The 20,264-nt window shown below is 43.3% G+C and overlaps 1 protein-coding gene across 7 annotated transcripts in view; it reads right to left on the bottom strand.

Annotated features, from left to right (window-relative positions):
• LOC148501315 (cytosolic beta-glucosidase-like) overlaps nt 1–20,264 on the bottom strand; it is a 123,469-nt gene that overhangs the window by 62,504 nt on the left and 40,701 nt on the right. For all 7 annotated transcript variants that reach the window (XM_088450624.1, XM_088450623.1, XM_088450620.1 and 4 more), the window contains exons 3-4: nt 7,956–8,183; nt 4,499–5,301 (exon numbers count right to left, since the gene is read on the bottom strand). In XM_088450624.1, coding sequence (XP_088306750.1) covers nt 4,499–5,301; nt 7,956–8,183 — 1,031 coding nt within the window. The remainder of the gene's footprint in view (nt 1–4,498; nt 5,302–7,955; nt 8,184–20,264) is intronic.

Raw genomic sequence — 20,264 nt, forward strand, 5'->3', positions numbered from 1 at the left:
GATGGTCGCGATGGTCTGTGACCATCGCGACCATCACCGGAGCGGTCATTAGAGCTGTGGGTGTTAACCCACAGCCTAACGACCGCAACAGAGGCGGACGGTCAGGATGCAAGCGGCCCAGTTTCTGAGCGACCGCTTGCATCCTCCGACCGCCTCTGAATGAGGCCCAATGTCCTGCGGAATACTGAAGATTAAAGTCCCAATAAGATTGACAGAAGAGCTCTAGGAAAAGATAAAGGAAGAAAACAAAGCAAAGAATGGCATAGCTCCACCATAAAAATTAGGCAATGTCCTTTCAACCCTTTCAATATTTATTTTAGCTGTTTACTGTATTTAGAGCCTGATTCAGAGATGTACGCAAACCCGATGGTTTGAGTACACCTCTGATTGTTGGGGGTCTGCACATGCAGAACGGGTCCAGGGTCCTCACACGCTGTGCCCCCAAGTCGCAGCATGATTTAAATGCTTTGGCAGTTTGTAGGCAGAGCGGGGCGTGGTTGGTCTGCATTTCTGGAAAAGGGGGTGTATCGCCCGCGTTGCCGAAAATGGGGGCGCGACTCCCATTTTCTGGGAGGGCCGGGGTCTGCATCTTCCAACGCAGACTTCCCAACTCCAGCTGAGCAGGTACATTGCCAATCCTGAGTATGCTTGAGCTTACTCAGAAGGGCGATTGCAGCAACTATCGCGACCGGTGAGCCGATGCTGCATCTACGGATGCAGCACTCGGATGGCAGATGCTGACAGGAGGCATCTTTATCCAACAGGCGCCTCCTGCTGCATTAGTAAATTAGTTGGCCGGTATTGCAATAGCGTCCATCTCTGTATAAGACCCTTAGACTAATACTAGGTATTCCATTTTGCCCAAAAAAATCCCCTTCTTTTACTGCATTAACCAGTTTGAACAACTTCCTGTATATTAAGATAAATATCCAGAAACATTATAGTGTATATAATGTTAGTGCATCAGGCTAGATCAATATAAGCCTCTTAGCTGCAATGCTTGCCGATGAGAACTGTACATTTTTAGATACTGTATGACTCATAAAACCATGATTATTATTGGTGATATGTTATTTATGAGAGGCATTGCTGAATATTATCACTTAACAGAGCTTCAAATAGCATGCGTTATTTATATGCAGCTTATAAGCCAGTGATTTTCGGGTTACTCTTATATCTGCTCATTAAATAGTGCTCTGCTTTTTGGCAGTCTTCTTCTACAAATAATCTTTAGACATTATGTATAATGATCTTCCTATGTTGTAGTCTATATCATTAACATAGGCTGATACAACAGCAGTAACAATTCTGAAGTACATCCTTATCTGTTCTCACTGTGCTATTGTATGGGGAAATAAACTGACATTGCATAGTTCCAGAATTATTCAGCTATTCTGTGAACTGTCTCCCTTTATCACTTCTTAAATAACAAAAGGATATTGCAGTGTACCAGTATACTAACAACTGGAAATGTGTGAAACTGGTTTGGTTCAAGGTTCATTCCAGCCTTCTCTCCTTGGGGGCCTATTTATCAAAATATTGATAAATGTCTCTGTACCAGGACAGATGCTCATATAAGCAGCTGTCCCAGCGAAGCCTAATGGTTAAATTTTTCCTCGCTGATCGTAGCGGCAAGTGTTTTCAGCCCCAGGTTCTATACTGGAAGTGTTGCTACAAAAAATACACGCCAAAATACACCCCAATGCGCGCCAAATCGTGATACGCAGTATTTAAGATGCACTACAGTGTAATATACCAGTTTACAAGCGGCAGATTGTGTCTTTCCCAAAATGTACTACGCCCTTATCTACTTTTCTGTCCTTATTATACAGGTGTGCACATACACTATTGCTGCAGTAGCGTCAAAAAACTCTTCTCGGTGCACTAGGTCCTGTGCAAGTTGGCTTGTGCTTATTTTTCTCTCCATTGTGCAACACGATGTGACAAAACCGCTATCACGAGACTGCACTGATTAATTTGATAGGTGACACTTGTATATCTGTGTGCGAATAAATCTGAAGCTGTATACAATGTGCTTTTTTCACGCCGAGTTCCGTTGTACAGATTCAGACCCAGTTGCACAGAGTGAGCACATCTATCTCTAAGGGAAAAGGGGATAACTAAGCCAGTCTTCTTATCAATGCATGTACTCCTGTTAGGGCTTTTGCATATATGGTATATAATTATGGGTTTGCCCACAAAGCTGATGCGCTCATATTGTTCTTTACACTTTATCCAGTCAGCTCACACTCCATACACTTCACCAAAGGGGGCTTCCATTGTGGTCTCAAAAACTACACCAAGAGGAACATTGTGACAACATAGAGGTAGAGACAGCACTAGCAGAAGTCCAGGAGCAGTATAATTGCAGCAACACTTACTCTCAGTGCAGCAGAAGCAGGAGCGCACCTTTCATAAACATCATCTATGTAACCAATCCTGCAACCACAATATGGATCATATATGCCAGGGGTAGGCAACCTTTGGCTCAGGGCCATGTTTGCTCTCCTTAAAAAATATATAATTCCAAGTCTTTCTTTTACCCTACCCTCAGTCACCACCTCTCTCAAAAGTGGTGCCGTTATATGCCTACAATATTGAGGCTCAATCCACCTATTCCCTGATGGGATCATTTTAACTTTACTGTACAGAAACCCTTTGAGATGCCCTTGCTTTGGGGTTTTCAATCATTGACATTGAGGGTATTCAGAGAGAGACATTCAGTATTCATTTATTAAGAATTGGTCCATGGTGGATTTTCTGTATTTTATTCATTTATTCATGTTATGTCTTGAATGTTTGTATGCTATCAGACACTTACTATATGTGTCTTTTTGAGAGTATATAAGATACTTTTTTTAGTGCTAATTAGCTGAATAAATTAATATTTTTTAAAAAATTTAAACCATCCATCCAGTATTCTCATATCATATTTTTGTATATATGTTTTTATTTCTAGCGCTGGTTACTTGTATTTTCTCTTTGCTTCACCACCTCTCTCATGCTGGTCTCCACCCTCCAGAGCTGCTGCCTTGGTTGTGGAATATGCTCTCAAGATTGTATGCTGTATGCAAAGTGACAACCTCCTCTGTCCTAGTCTCTTTCTTCACTAAAAGTAGTGAACAGCACCATGCTACACTGCTATTTATAGTTATATCAGCAGGCATTTCGCTTACCCTACATTGGTATTGGTCAATTTAAAGTTAAACTGGAGTTGAACCTGGAACCTTGTGAAGCAGAGATGCTGAATCGGTTCATTCATTGCTAGTAAATATATATCACTAGGACAGGTGAATGCTTTATTCATCACAATTATATGAATCCAATAAAGTATTCCATAGAGCATGTGCTTTCCGATTCCAATTTAGTAGACAAAATGCTTGAATATCGCTATCAAAGGGACTTTATTCCCACTACATACAATAATGACTATGGTGGGTGTATGTATCATCCTGAAGCCTGTCTGGCAGGCTGTCACATAAACAGTGAAGACTGAGAGCATCTACAGCATAGGGCTTTGACTTTAGCAGGTCTACCCAATGGTCCTACATTATATGTTTTCTTATATGCACCAAATCATTATGTGCCACAGTAAACCTTATCCTTAACTAAATCATTATAAGCTTATTAGAAATGTACTTGGAAATACATTATTCCACTCTGCTTTGCTTTTCTGTGACTTTCTCTAATTACATGCTTTGATTACACTGTAGAACATGAAACTTGAGGGTGACATTTCAGAAGTCTAGTAAGGACAGATAATGATGACATATGTAAGGTTTCCTAAACTACAGTTATTATTGGGCCTGTTTCAGAGTTGTATTCTTTGGATGCAGGAATGATGAGAAAATGTTCTAATGCTGCAGGAGGCGTCTGAGGACAAAAGACGCCCCCTGACAGTATTGCACATTCCAGTGCTGCGTGACGCAGCTTCGGATCACGTGACTGTCGTAGCCGGGGCTCCGTTGAAGTAAGCCTAAGTTTACTCAGACTAGCAGCCGGAACTGCTCTGCCTGGGCCAGGAAAACTCTCACAGGAGATGCAGATCCTAGCCTCGGCACTCCCGGGAATGCTGGTCGACTCCGCCCACTCCCCGCCCTCAAACAGCTGCAGCATCTCAATCATACTGTGTCTTAGGAGCGCTGCGAACGTACTCGCAGATAGAGCCCTGCACATGTGCAGATCTGTAACAATCTGATTTATACGCAAACCATTGGGTTTGCATACAAGTCTGAATTAGGCACATTCATTTACTGATAGAGACAGATTTCTTCATACTGGATTTGATTCCCAGTCTCTGCTATACTCGTATATCTGTCTCTATGGGTTCCATATAAGGGTCTGTCTGTGTGTTCCATATAAAACTGTCTTTGTGTTCCCTGTGAGTTTGTTCCGAGAGAGATTTGTGACTCAGATTCATCATTTTATATGCTTTTAAAAACTAGTTAATAAAATGCACAAGGTACATATTACAGCTAAAAAAAAAACCATTCCATACCTTTATATATGCCATGAGCTTACGTAAGCCCCATGGAACAACAGCTAGCCATTCAACTCCAGATTCTGGCCAGTCTGGATCTTTAATGCCTTCAGCTCCCATATCAGAGTTAAAACTTGGCTCAGAAACTGTTGTTGTTAGAGGTCTGACTTTTCGGGTAGTATAATAGTTTAGGCAGAAGAAATCAGCGGAGCCTTTTATCATGTTTTTTTCTTCATCTGTGAACTCCGGCAGTCTGGATGTTGTCAATCCTTCTTCCTTGCTTCTTCTTGAAATCTCTGTCTTCATCAATGTAGGGTAATCACCATCAACGAAGATTGGTTTTGCAAACCAATGGAGCTGAAAGGTCAAGTACCGCTCAGAGGCTTCTCTATCAGCTAAAGAGTTTGGATCTAGAGGCTCCGCCCAATCAGAATATAGAACTATAGAGACGAGTCCTTTTTGCTCGTCTCTAAAAAAGGTGTTGTATGCATGCCAAGCTTTAGCATGCGCTTTCAACATGTTGTGGGCAGAACGATAAGCACCAAAGCCTAGATCCTTTTTACCAGGTGCAAATAGGCCATCTTCATAGCTCATTTTGGAAACAATATATGGCTCATTGATGGTAATCCAAAGTTTTACTCGGTCGCCAAATGTAGAGTAGCAAAACTTTGCATATTGTTCAAAGATTTCCACTGTTTTCTCAGAATTCCATCCCCCTTGATCTTCTACTGCTTGAGGAGTATCAAAGTGATACAGCGTCACCAGTGGCGTGACATTCATTTCCAAGAGGCTGTCAATCAACTTGTTATAATAATTGACTCCTATAAATAGGAAGAAAAAAAACAAACATTATTTTAAGCTAAGACTTAGTGGTGCTATAAAGTAATTAATAAAAATCCATTTAGGCCACAACATGGCTATTAATAGACTGCAGAAAACATGGCTATATATGATCATAAACATCTTAAAAAGGATGATTTAATTGTAGTGCATGTTACAGAACCTTAAATTATGTTTTATAAATATTAGTATTATTTTTGTTTTTTAGAAACACCCTATAGCAGAGAGACAAGTATTCCACGCAAAGCAAATATATTCTCCCTTTTAAGCATGGGCATGGTCGCCAACAGAGAGGGACAACAGGCATAGCTGAATAGTTGGGCATGGAGATTAAAGAGAGCATCCAATAGAACAAAAATAACATAACTTCCACACAGTGTCATGGCATTACTTAAGGGATGGTCAGGCTCAAAATCAGGCAAAGGTGGGACATGGGGTAAAGCAGAAGAGGCAAGGAAATTGATAAAACCAACTGCACAGTAGGGTAATGTTCTTCACCTGTGTATGCCTGCAGTTGGTCTTCCTTTACTGATCTTTGCCTACAGTATAGCCAAGACAGAAAATTTGACTGCATTCTTCTTTCAGTTTCCAGTTGTACTGTGTTTACTGTGTGTTAGTCTGTATTTTACATTTATCTGTGTGAATTTGTCCCTGTGGGCCACTGCGTCAGTCATTTCACAGTGTGTAGGCCCCTTTCCTGCAGTGCACAATATCCCCTGACCTGGTACCCTTCAGCCCAGCAGCCCAACCTTCTGCCAATTACTAACTCACCAACTTAATCCATCCTCCTTTTGCCGACACCCTAACCTCTCCCACAGTCCCCACCAATCTAGTGTCCACTCCAATAAGGGCCTGCATGGACATATCCACCCTACAACAAGGGAACAACATCTTACCTACCTACAGGATGAGGAGCAGACTATGAGGGTTACAGATTGATGGCAGGATAATGGTGCGCCAGCCAATCAGCTACAAACTGTCATTTATCATACGTAGGGAGTTTTATCACTCGTTGTGAATGATAAAACTCGTTGATAAATGAGGCCCTAAGAAATAAAAAAAAAAAAAAAAAGGTACCACACCAAAAATATACCCACGAAGTCCCACATTGAACGAGGAGCAACGCCATTCCAATTACCATAAACACAAATCTAGTCCCCAACCCCCCATTGTTTTATGTAACGTTGCTATCATTGCAGTGGATACTAGATTGGTGGGGATTGTGGGAGAGGTGAGGGTGTTGGTAAGAGGAGGATGCGTTAAGTTGGTGAGGTTATGTGGTGGCCCTGCTCTTATTATTAGTCCTGGACTAAATGATTTATTTCTGATGGCAAACCAGATTTTGGTGTCAAGCCACCTCTATCTAAAATTAGGTCTGTCCAACTTTTTAAAATCAGCATATCTTTAAAAGGATAATAATAAAAATAATAATACAAAAACACTGTTATCCATTCCTATTATATAATAATACGTGTATACAATCATTTGCATGATTATGGTTGGTCAAATTACTCTGCATGTGACAAGTATACACTACAATCCTAAATGATTATTGATAAGTACAAAATATGGTTATGTCTTGCCCTAGTCTTCTAATCAAGATTACAATACATTGTAATTTAGTCGACACAAGTGCTAATTTCATGGCTTGAAACTTTCTATTTCCATAAGTATTTGTAGCAGATACTGTGTGACTGCTATATATGAGCAACATAGGGCCTGATTCAGCAAGGAACGCACGCTAGCAGACACACGCACCAGTCCGCTGCGAGAATATGCTGATCAATGCATACGCACGGAGACCGCACCAAAAGATGTAGACGCCCAGCCGAAACTAAGCCGCCCATCTCCCTTTACACACAGCCTGATCAGCACGCAAGATAGCGTAAACATCGGTAACATTGAGACCCATCGGACCCATACACACAATAGAGGTTGACCTGACCTGCAGCAGGATTTTAGCCACTTCCTGTGTACAGCTTACCTGATGGCCGCGTATGCCCCTATAACAGCGTTTTAACGCCTGCGTTTGCCTGACCACCCCCCGTCACCACCCACAAATGGCACTTCCTGTCAATCAATATCGGAAGGGACTGCGTGTAGTCTGCGTACCATAACCCGAACGTACTGGCTGGTTTGCGCACGCGCAGTGCGATGCTTACGTATGCGCAGAGCAAAAACATCGGCCAAGTGCCTGCGTTCCCTCCTTTGCGTTCCTTGCTGAATCAGGCCCCTAGTACGATGGGCACTTACTTTAGGGTACTATTTTGTTGTATCTTCTACCCATTTGCAACTATACTTTACTATCTTGCATCTTATTTGCTTAGAATGTGTTACAGTATTTCAACCAATGATGTATGTTTTATATATTGGAAGCCTTAACATATGCTTTATATTCAAGCATCATGACAGATTTTAAGACAACACAACGGCTGAACTAAACCGATAGAGAACATATTACACTAATCGGAACATGTTATTAATAGACCGCAAATATACTGTAGAGCAATTTATTTGATCTTCTAAATGTACCCATACATAGATTGATGCTAGTGAGCACCCAGAATTAATTATGCCAGACAATAGCAATAACCTTGATTAAAGCTTCAACCTTGTATCCGTAAGAAACAATTACCTTTCTGGTTGATAAAACCTGTCGTCCCATCAGGTAACAGACGTGACCAGGAAAGAGACAAGCGGTAATGACTCAATCCAAGCTGTTTGATGCACTTCAAATCTTCCTCCCACAGAGTGTAGCTGCTACAAGCTACATCTCCAGTCTGGTTCTTAAAAACTCGATCTCCTCCCTGATGAGTAAATGTATCCCAGATACTTGGGCCTCTACCATCTGCATCCCATCCTCCTGGAGAAAGGCAAACAGGCAAATGGTTTATATGTCTGCCAGTACAGTAACAATACACAATGGATAGTAATGCTATATACAGCACACTGTATCTGTATGTAGCTGCGTACATTTAAATACATTGTTAGTGGAAATAAAAGGAGACATTAATTACGTTTTAATTTTTTTTTCTTTCTAAGTGAAAAGGAACGACGTGACACTTGACAAGACACATTTTTTTCTTTATTAATTTTATAACGGCAACGCTTAATATAGATTAAACGCCGAGGAGATCCAGAATCATTTTTTAAATTATTTATTTCAATAGAGCAGATTTACATATGTCAGAAAACTAATTGTGTGTGCAGCGGTTGATTGGAGAGGGATATTTCTGGGTCCGATAGGATGGACGTGAAATGAGTTGCTAGGGGATATTCCCATTAGAACGCTGCAGATGACCTTCATCGGTAGCAGCATATCTTTTTTTCTCTCTCTATAAAATACAGCTACTTATATAATGGTTCTCACTCTTGCTGTGATTGCACTTGTCTTCCCCTCAGGCTTTGACTTTCTGAGTCTTGGCGGTAATGGCTGGGTAATGCTTTCCCTATCTGCGAGCAGTGTGTCATTATAAATGGGGTCACACAAGTGGTTTTGTCTTCATATTTTTTTTTGTTTTTAATTAATTACTGAAATAATACAAATAATCTAATATATGCGCTGTAAGAACAATTTCTGCTGTAACCTTTTTGGTTAACACATTGGTAACATAGTTATGTGTGTACAGAACTTACGTAACCTTTTTATTGCAAACACGGGACAACGATTATAGTTAAATAATAATTCAGACATACGCTGGGCCAGTGCTGGAATGATTATGCCTTTTTTGGGTGTTTTTCTGTCATTTGAAGCTTTGTCATTAAAATGCACTACCTCAGACTTGCTGCTATGCTGTTTAGTGGGGGACCCCCAATGACTGTATGAGGAGGCGGGGTGTGGTATAGTGTATATACCACAGTCACCACACAGGAGTGTTAATTATTTTCATAATACTGTTTTATATACACTGATCATCCATAACATTAATACCACCTGCCTAATATTGGGTAGGTCCCCCTCTTGCCGCCAAAACAGCTCAACAAGGCATGGACCCCACAAGACCTCTGAAGGTGTCCACCAAGACATTAGCAGCAGGTCCTGTAAGTTGCAAGTCAGGGCTTCCATGGCACTGACCTGTTGTTCCAGCACATCCCACAGATTATTACCAGTTATTTATATAGCGCACACATATTCCACAGTGCTTTACAGAGAATATTTGGCCATTCACAACAGTCCCTGCCCCATCAACTTCAAGAACTGACTGTTCACTTGCTACCTAATATATCCCATCGCATGACACATGCCATTGTAACGCGATAATAAATGTTATTCACTTCACCTGTCAGTGGTTTTACGGTTATGGATAATCGGTGTATATAAGAACATTAGAAACTGAGACTTAATGGTGTACTTTGCATGTCAACTGATGGCAATCGTAAATTAATTTGACAGTTGTACATGCGATATGTCTCATAAGTGATGGTGTATATATTTAAAGACAATGAAAGCACTGAACACCTGCTGCCAGACCATCCCCCGGACAAGTGCCGCCTAATGAAACGCGTAGGTATCTGTCCTGGTGCCACTTTTCCACTTGCATAAAGCAAAGGAAACGTGTGCATTAAAGTTTTCATTTTCAGTTATAGGTTTCTACTGAATTTTTACCACTTAGGAGCTAATTTACTGGAAATCATTGAAAAAGCAGGTCACCATATAAAGGCTGGGATAACTTCTAATATCCATAATAGTTTATAGCATGAGATACATATTGCATAGTGGAGATTATCGAAGGGACCATGGAGGTAAGTGAGGAGATCTTAAAGATATAATTAGAACATTTTGATGTCTAGCTTGAAGGACAGATTTTGAGGGAACACTTAATGAAGGAGACTTTATGATAGTCTATTTCAAGACTATGCCACAGACACAGAACTCCAGAAACAGGATAATGCGATATATTATCTGCATAACAATTTTAATTGTTTATAATGCACATGAAGTGCTTCCTGTTATTAACATTCCATGATCTTCATGGGGTAATGGATTCAGCAATTACCATTCACTATCAACGCCAATCTACCTACACTGAGAAGCAAAGTGAGCTGAAAATAAGGTAACCCCCTGATTCCACAACTAAGTATTTATACTCTACAGTTTCTGTTTATACTCTAATGTTTCTTGTTGTGATGCAGAATCCAGGATATGAACATACTCGACAGCTGAAACAAGGAAAAGTATTGCGATTGTAAAAAGATGCAAATAAACGTATCACAGATCGTTAGGAAACACTATACTGGGAGGGATGTCAGCAAATACTGTTACTGCCATACGTAGGCAAACATGGAGAGAAATGACGTGTGACCTTACTTACCAGTGCCCTGGCATTTCGTGATCAATGCTGTGTAACTGAAGTGAGTCAGTCAGTAAGCGCTTCTAGATATGTTGGGAAGACTAACTCCTCTTTTATCAATTACTCAGGCAGATGACTCGGAGTCCCTGTCTATAAACTATCTAACATCTCTGCCTGGTCTGCAATAAACAACTAGCTGTGAACTTGTTTTAGTTTACTGGAACAAAAAAATATCCAATTTTGATGAAAAGGCAAAAAAAATTAAAAACACATATACCCCCCATAACCAAACCCTTACCTCCCACTAGTGCCCAACCCCAGGGGCGTAACGAGGGATATGCAACAGGTGCCGCCGCACAGAGTGAAGGGTCATATGGGCGGCACCGTTGAACCCACCACTCCATGGCCCTTGCTTCTGGCTCGCAGGGTGCCTGGAATTACACCCTGCAGTCTTGATCACTGCTGCAGTGCCACCCAGAGCATCCTTTAGACGCTCCTGGCTGGCACCCTGCGCCCCCGATTAGAGGTCCTCAGGATGCTCCAGTCAGCACTACACTTACTGGTGCTGCCTGCCCCGTAATGTCATCATATGTCCAACATCGTACAGCGCGCTATTAAGCCTAACCCTAATATCGGCATTCTGACAACGACAACAATTCACTTGTCTACATTCTTAGAATGCCAACATGTTGCCTGTCAACATTTTAACAATGGTGACATCATAATGGTTAACATTGTTATTATAGACCTTATGACTACATCCCCATGCAACAATGAATGCTAAAAACATAAAAGACTGCTGCATTAGTGAAGAATTGGATAACAACAAACCAACCCCTGGAATTCAGGTACACTACCGTTCAAAAGTTTGGGGTCACCCAGACAATTTCGTGTTATACATGAAAACTGACTTTTATTTATCAAATGAGTTGCAAAATGAACAGAACATATAGTCAAGACACTGCTAAGGTTAGAAATAATGATTTTTATTTTAAATAATAATTTTGTCCTTCAAACTTTGCTTTCGTCAAAGACCGCTCCTTTGGCAGCAATTACAGCATTGCAGACCTTTGGCATTCTAGCTGTTAATTTGTTGAGGTAATCTGAAGAAATTTCACCCCACGCTTCCTGAAGCACCTCCAACAAGTTGGATCGGTTTGATGGGCACTTCTTACGCACCATACGGTCAAGCTGCTCCCACAACAGCTCAATGGGGTTGAGAGCTGGTGACTGCGCTGGCCACTACATTAGACAGAATAACAGTTGCTTCTTCCCTAAATGGTCCTTGCCTAATTTGGAGATGTGCTTTGGGTCATTGTCCTGTTGGAGGTGGAAATTGGCTCCAAACAAGCGCTATCCACAGGGTATGGCATGGTGTTGCAAAATTGAGTGGTAGCCTTCCTTACTAAAAATCCCTTGTACAAATCTCCCACTTTACCAGGGAAGCAATCGGGAAGCCGACTGCCTAAATACCAAGAGCCGGCTTCCCGACTGTCATATCCCGGCAAGGGTGAAATGCCGGGCGTTTAGATGTAGACGCCCGCATTTCCCCGACGCCGGGAGACCAGCGCCCGGCATCACGATCGTAGTGATGCCGGGCGCCGCGAGCGGACAGCCGCGGGGGAGGGAGGGTTAGGTTTAGGGCTCCCGGGGGGGACTTAGGGTTAGGCACCCCCCGGGAGGGTTAGGCTAGGGGGAGGGAGTGTTAGGCACCCCCAGGGGGGTCTTAGGGTTAGGCACCCCCCGGGGGACTTATGGTTAGGCAGCGGGGAAGGGAGTGGTTAGGGTTAGGCACTTAGAGGGGGGATTAGGGTTAGGCACTTGGGGGGGAAGTTAGGGTTAGGCACCCCTAAGGAGGGTTAGGTTAGTAGATACTTACCTATCCATGATCGGGATTTTCAGTGCTGTCGGGCTTCCGCTGCTTCTAACTCTGCTCTTGTCGGGCTGCCGCTGACGGGAATCGGCCGGCGGTATTTCATACCCATTCCCTTTACCAGCACCAAAGCAGCCCCAGACCATCACATTACCTCCACCATGCTTGACAGATGGCGTCAGGCACTCTTTCAGCATCTTTTCACTTGTTCTGCATCTCACAAATGTTCTTCTGTGTGATCCAAACACCTCAAACTCTGATTTGTCTGTCCATAACACTTTTTTTGTAATCTTCCTCTGTCCAATGTCTATGTTCTTTTGCCCACATTAATCTTTTCCTTTTATTGGCCAGTCTCAGATATGGCTTTTTCTTTGCCACTCTGCCTAGAAGAATCCCAGAGTCACCTCTTCACTGCTGTAGACGTTGACACTGGCATTTTGCAGGTACCATTTAATGAAGCAACCAGTTGAGGACTTGTGAGGCTTCTATTTCTCAAACTATAGACTCTAATGTACTTGTCTTCTTGTATAGTTGTGCACCGGGGCCTCCCACTTCCCTTTTACTCTGTTTAGAGCCTGTTCTCTGAAGGTAGTACACACCGTTGCAGGAAATGTTCAGTTTCTTGGCAATTTCTCGCATGGTATATCCTTAATTTCTAAGAACAAGAATAGACTGTCGAGTTTCACATGAAAGTTCTCTTTTTCTGGACATTTGGAGAGTATAATCGAACCCACAAATGTGATGCTCCAGATACTCAACTAGCACAAAGGAAGGCCAGTTTTATAGCTTCTCTAATGAGCAAACCTGTTTTCAGCTGTGCTAACGTAATTGCACAAGGGTTTTCAAGGGTTTTCTAATCACCCATTAGTCTTCTAACGCGCTTAGCATACACAATGTACCATTAGAACACTGGAGTGATGGTTGCTGGAAATGTGCCTCTATACACCTATGTAGATATTCCTTTAACAGAACGGTAACAGACGAACATTTTCATCTTCATTGAAAAAAATAGTGCTTTTCTTTCAAAAATAAGGACATCTCTAAGTGACCCCAAACTTTAGAAAGGTAGTGTACATACAGATTTATTTTATCTGTGGGCAATGGATGAAATCCTGCGAGTCTTCTGCTTGCCAATTTCTGGTGTCTTTTGTCAGCCACGGGTGCCTATAAGTACTTACTCCTGTTGCTCCTCTGATCGCTGCACCATTGTTTGTGAGCAAACAGAAAAGTGATGAAGGGAAAGAACATTAGCTACTGTATGTTAATTTTTATTTCAATTTCCAGTGCCTTCACCTACTGTATTTATCTTAATATCACACTCACAAATCCTGAGATCAAGAAATAGGAGTGTATAGTGTTACCAAAATAAAGAGGTTGCAGTGACTCAACTGTAAGAATGCTGTCTTCAACTTAAAAAGCATATGAGTTAAATCTGGTATCTAAATGTACTCATTTTGTGCAAGTGAAGGCTTTCACAACATTGGATACATTTGTAGAATCCCTGTCAAACAAGTCAGATCATATACTTACTATGCTTTTAACTAGAATTTAACAATTCTAAATAAAGCACTGAATCAGGTGGTAGCCAAAAACAACCAACTTCTAATGCAACAAACGTTTAAAGGCACTTGAGATGTATAATTTACCTACTTACTTCTGCTCTAGTTTTATTTGATATTGTCTCCCTCTTGTGGGCAAAAGATGTTGGTACAGAAAATACACAATGTAGCTAAAGAAAACCATTACACACCAGCCTTGTATATGTCCTACGTTAATAAACTTAAAACAAGCAGTACCAATGGCATCAAACAACTGAATTTATACTTTGCAGCTCTTTTATGTAAATATGTCTCCTTTCATTAGTTTTGCAACAGGTTATAAAACATATAATAATCTATAAAAACATGTGGCTACAAATATTGGTATAGCATAGAATTCACGCTATTGATTTCTCAGTAAAAAGACTGGTTGAAAATGAATGTTTCAGCATTGATTTTTCTTAAATTAATACAATGTGCTATTATTTTATGCACTTTTGTTTCGATTTTCATCCTGGTTTCAATCTATTAAACTTCACTAAAACATTTAACACTATCAGAGGCATGCACTTCTCTAATAAATCATTCTGGTATTGGTAGGGATATAGCTCTGCAGAATACACATACCACACCTGTATTAATGATTATACCAGAGGTTCCCAAACGCAGCCCTCAAGACACCCCAACAGTTCAGATTTTAGAGATATCCATGGTTGAGCACAGGTGGTTAAATCAAATTGACTGAGGTACCAATTAAGTCACCTGTGGTGAAACATGGATAGCCTTAAAACCTGGAACGTTAGGGTGCCATGAGGACAGAGTTTGGGAACCTATGGATTATACATTCTTACCTACTTCTGGGAGACTTCTAAATTTTGGGGAGTTCTCCCAGGGATGCAGTCACCATGTCGACAATCATAATATCAACACAACAATGTCAACATTGTTGATATATCATCATGGAACATGTTGGCATTTTCAGAATGTCAACATCTTCAAAATGTCGCCATCTGAAACATGAACATTCTGCAGAATGGGTGTGGCTCAGTATATGTTGTCAACATGGGAATGTCGACATGGTCGTAGCGTCGACCCGCACGTCACCACAGACTACGATATTCAATATGTCAAAAAAATGTCCCTGGTTGTCTAGTGGTGATTTACCTGGTACAGTGGGTCTGGCAGCTCCATCAGTGTCTTTTGGGTCCGGAGGGGACATGCGATATGTCTCATAAGTGATGGAGTATATATTTAAAGACAATGAAAGCACTGAACACCTGCTGCCAGACCATCCCCCTGACAAGTCCTGTGTAATGAAACACATAGGTATCTGTCCTGGTGTCAGTTTTCCACTTGCATAAAGCAAAAGAAACGTGTGTCTTCTGGGTCCGGAGGGGACATCAGCATAACTTCCAGTGGATCCTGCAGTGCTTCTTGTGGTGAGTATCGCTAACCTCTAACCACAACCCTCCAACTAGTGCCTAACCCTAACCTCCCCTCCTGCAGCCTAACAGTAACCCTGCCCCTAGTGCCTAACCCTAACCTCCCCTCCTGCAGCCTAACCCTAGTGCCTAACCCTAACCTCCCATCCTGCAGGCTAACCCTAGTGCCTAACCCTAACCTCCCATCCTGCAGCCTAACCCTAGTGCATAACCCTAACCTCCCCTCCTGCAGCCTAACCCTAGTGCCTAACCCTAACTTCCCATCCTACAGGCTAGCCCTGTCCCTAGTGCATAACCCTAACCTCCCCTCCTGCAGCCTAACCCTAGTGCCTAACCCTAACCTCCCATCCTGCAGGCTAACCCTGTCCCTAGTGCATAACCCTAACCTCCCCTCCTGCAGCCTAACCCTAGTGCCTAACCCTAACCTCCCCTCCTGCAGCCTAACCCTAGTGCCTAACCCTAACCTCCCATCCTGCAGCCTAACCCTGCCCCTAGTGCCTAACCCTAACCTCCCATCCTGCAACCTAACCCTGCCCCTAGTGCCTAACCTCCCCTCCTGCAGCCTAACCCTAGTGCCTAACCCTAACCTCCCATCCTGCAGCCTAACCCTGCCCCTAGTGCCTAACCTCCCCTCCTGCGGCCTAACCCTGCCCCTAGTGATTTACACTAACCCTTCCCTCCTGCAGCCTATCCCACCCCCTAGTGACTAACCCTAACCTCACCTCCTGTTGCCTAACCCTGCCCCTAGTGATTAACCCTAACCTCCCCTCCTGCAGCCTAACCTTCCCACAGTGCCTAACCTCAACTCCTGTAGTCTAACGCTCCATCTAGTGACTAACACTAACCTCCCCTCCTGCGGCCTAACCCTGCCCCTAGTGACTAACCCTAACCCTCCTGCAGCCTAACCCTCCCCTAGTGACTAACCCTAACCTCACCTCCTGTGGCCTAACCCTGCCCCTAGTGATTAACCCTAACCTCCCCGCCTGCAGCCTAACCTTCCCGCAGTGCCTAACCTCAACTCCTGTAGTCTAACGCTCCATCTAGTGACTAACACTAACCTCCCCTCCTGCGGCCTAACCCTGCCCCTAGTGATTTACACTAACCCTTCCCTCCTGCAGCCTATCCCACCCCCTAGTGACTAACCCTAACCTCCCCTCCTGCGGCCTAACCTTGCCCCTAATGACTAACCCTAACCCCCCCCTAGTGACTAACCCTAACCTCACCTCCTGTGGCCTAACCCTGCCCCTAGTGATTAACCCTAACCTCCTCTCCTGCATCCTAACCTTCCCACAGTGCCTAACCTCAACTCCTGTAGTCTAACGCTCCATCTCGTGACTCACACTAACCTCCCCTCCTGCGGCCTAACCCTGCCCCTAGTGACTAACTCTAACATCCCTCCTTTGGCCTACCCTTAACCCAGCCCCTAGTGACTAACCCTAACCTCCCCTCCTGAGGCATAAACCCTAACCCTGCCCCAAGTGCAGGGGTCTTCAACCCTTAAGACAGTGTGGGCCACATTAAAAAATTCAAAGAAGCCCGAGAGCCACTAAGCTATACTGCGGTATTTAGACTCTGCCCCCTCCTCACACAATTATGTCCCATAAGTGCCTCCTCCTACAATTTTTATCAGGTCTCAGAACGGCCCCCCTCCTCCCACAATTATAATTATGCCCTATAACTGTCCCTCCTCCTCCATTATGTCATATAGTTGCCCCCATCCTCAATTATGTCCCATAACTGCCCCCCTCTGCAGTGCCCACAGTAGTGCCCCTTATACAGTGCCTCCAGTAGTAGTCCCACCTCTGCAGTGCCTCCAGTAGTAGTCCCCCCTATGCAGTGCCCCAAGTAGTGTCCCTTATATAGTGCCTCTTATATAGTGCCCCCAGTAGTAGTTCCCCCTATGCAGTGCCCCTTACATATATAGGACAAAGACACAAAAAAAACCCCACTTACCTGAATCCCTGTGCCTGCCGCTGTCTGCTCCTCCGTTCTCCTGGCCGCTTTGCACTATGGGAGAGACGTGATGACGTCTCTCCACCCACTGCGGGAGCCGGAAAGTGGAGTTCATGAGTGAACTCCAGCCAGGCTCCGGCCGTGGGTGCAGCAGCCAATGAGAGTCTGTCTGAGTCTAACTGACTGCTAAAACAAACACACCGCCGCCATGTAGTACGCGGGCCACGGGTTGAAGACCCCTGCCCTAGTGACTAACCCTAACCTCCCCTGCTGTGGTCTAACCCTAACAATCCCCCTAGTGATTAATCTTAACCCTCCCCTCCTGTAGCCTACCCCTCTGCTGGTCCGTGCAGAATGTTGACATTTTACATGTTGATATTGTGAACATGTAGACAATCTGCAGATGCTGATATGTTCAATGTTGACATTTCCACACTGTGCTGTCAACACTACGACTACATACAGTACCCTGCAGAATGCAGACATTAGGGTTGAGTCTCGGAAGAAGATGGTTAGGTACTAGGGGGAGATTTAGGGGTTAGGATAAGGGGCGTTACTCACCACTGGATGACAGCCCGAAGTCATCACCTGACCGCCAGACCCAGTACACACCGCCGGAGACCCACTAACAGGTAAGTAATCGCTGCACCACCGGGATTGTTTTTACGACATTCTAACCACGTCGACATTTCATATCAACATGGTGAATGTTGATATACTAAGCATGCCGACATGCTGCATCTACACATTATGACCATGTCAACATTCTCATCTTGACAAAATATACCAAACTCATTCTGCACTTCTGGGAGAGTAGACAGGCCTCCCAAATCCAGCCCACTTAGCCAGTGGGTCCAGAGGCCCCCCGTGACTATATACAGAAAGAAAGGAGCAGAGCTCTGTGTGATTTGCCCTGTCAATGAATGAGGAGAGGGTCTGTGTTAGACCTGTGGATGATTCCTGACAGTGAGATGAGAGGAGATAGGAATGGGAGGAATATTCGATGTCATCAATGTGTTTAACAACGGACCCTCAACATCAATGGACTTAAATATCTGGTAGCAGAGCATCAATAGTTTTAATATCGGAAAGTGTGTGTGGTTTTTTTTTCGTATGCCGGGTGCAGCATGCAACAGAAAGCAGCTCTAGCTGCAGCATTATAACATATGCAGGTTACAGGATCGCATCCACTACCCAGAAACTCCTTACGTGTGTGTGTTTTCCCCACTACTCACGTAAGGGAAAGGTAGGCGTGGGGAAGCCAATGAGCATTGGAACAAAACCACTAAAAGTGATTAAACATTTAAAAAATCATCATCAATGGCAGAAAAAAAAATTAACATTGGAACCAAAATATAGGTTGATCCGATGTTTTATTGCTCAATTTACATTCCCAAAAGATGGACATCACAACCAGGGACCCAGGACAGAGAGGAGACAGCCTTGGGCTCCTTTGGGGCATAAGTGCATGGCGGTGCCACAAGGGTAACAGAGTAAAGAGAGAGGGAGTTCCCCTGTGAGGGAGAGTGCATGGCTACAAGGGAACCGAAGAGGAGCAGGGGGGAGTTTCCATAAGACAAGAGGGTAAGAGTCATATGTTAAGAGAAGTTGCCATAGAGAAGCCCTCAGCAGCCAATAAAGGTGCAGTTGAGCTTCTGTGAGTGCTCAGTAGTGGCTGCGGGGATGGGTAACCCCAACTGGGCTAAGAGCTGCATGTGAGCTGAGTCTATGCCTAGTGCCTGTAACGGTGAAGATCAGTGAGAACCTGACACAAGAAGGGGGAATATGTTTGGAATGACAGCACTAGCAAGGATATATATGTATTTTTGTTTTCATTATTATAACCCAAGCACTGTGCTGGAGTGGAGAAAGATATATACACTTGCATTATCACTGTACAAACAAAGTAGGTGCAATACATGAGGACATTGCCTTACACAATATTGTACACGAATCCTCTATCCCAAACTTATTTTCTCACACACTGAAAAGCTGGACATAGTTTGTCTCATGTGGGAATGGTTTTGCCTAGCCATTGATATATATAAAATCATTGTCAATTAAGAGATACAGGTTGAGTCTCCCATATCCAGAATGCTTGGAACCAGAAGTATTTGGATATGGGAGACCCAACCTGTACAAACAAATACAACACATATATTTTAACTCATATGCAATGTACGGTCTATTCTACAGTCCACTACATAAATTCAAATTGTATCATAACTACTACCCAATGCAAAGCATTAGTGGCTATACAATCTCTGTTGACTACACAATACAAGCCCTCAAGTCTCTGTTGGCTACACAATACATGCCCTCAAATCTCTGTTGACTACACAATACAAGCCCTCAAGTCTCTGTTGGCTACACAATACATGCCCTCAAGTCTCTGTTGGCTACACAATACATGCCCTCAAGTCTCTGTTGGTTACAGAATACATGCCCTCAAGTCTCTGTTGGCTACACAATACATGCCCTCAAGTCTCTGTTGGTTACACAATACATGCCCTCAAGTCTCTGTTGGTTACACAATACATGCCCTCAAGTCTCTGTTGGTTACACAATACATGCCCTCAAGTCTCTGTTGGTTACACAATACATGCCCTCAAGTCTCTGTTGGTTACACAATACATGCGCTCAAGTCTCTGTTGGTTACACAATACATGCCCTCAAGTCTCTGTTGGTTACACAATACATGCCCTCAAGTCTCTGTTGATTACACAATACAAGCCCTCAAGTCTCTGTTGGTTACACAATACATGCCCTCAAGTCTCTGTTGGTTACACAATACATGCCCTCAAGTCTCTGTTGGTTACACAATACAAGCCCTCAAGTCTCTGTTGG

This window comes from Taudactylus pleione, unplaced genomic scaffold, assembly GCF_031769625.1.
Source record: "Taudactylus pleione unplaced genomic scaffold, aTauple2 ptg000520l, whole genome shotgun sequence".
Taxonomy (NCBI): Eukaryota; Metazoa; Chordata; class Amphibia; order Anura; family Myobatrachidae; genus Taudactylus; species Taudactylus pleione.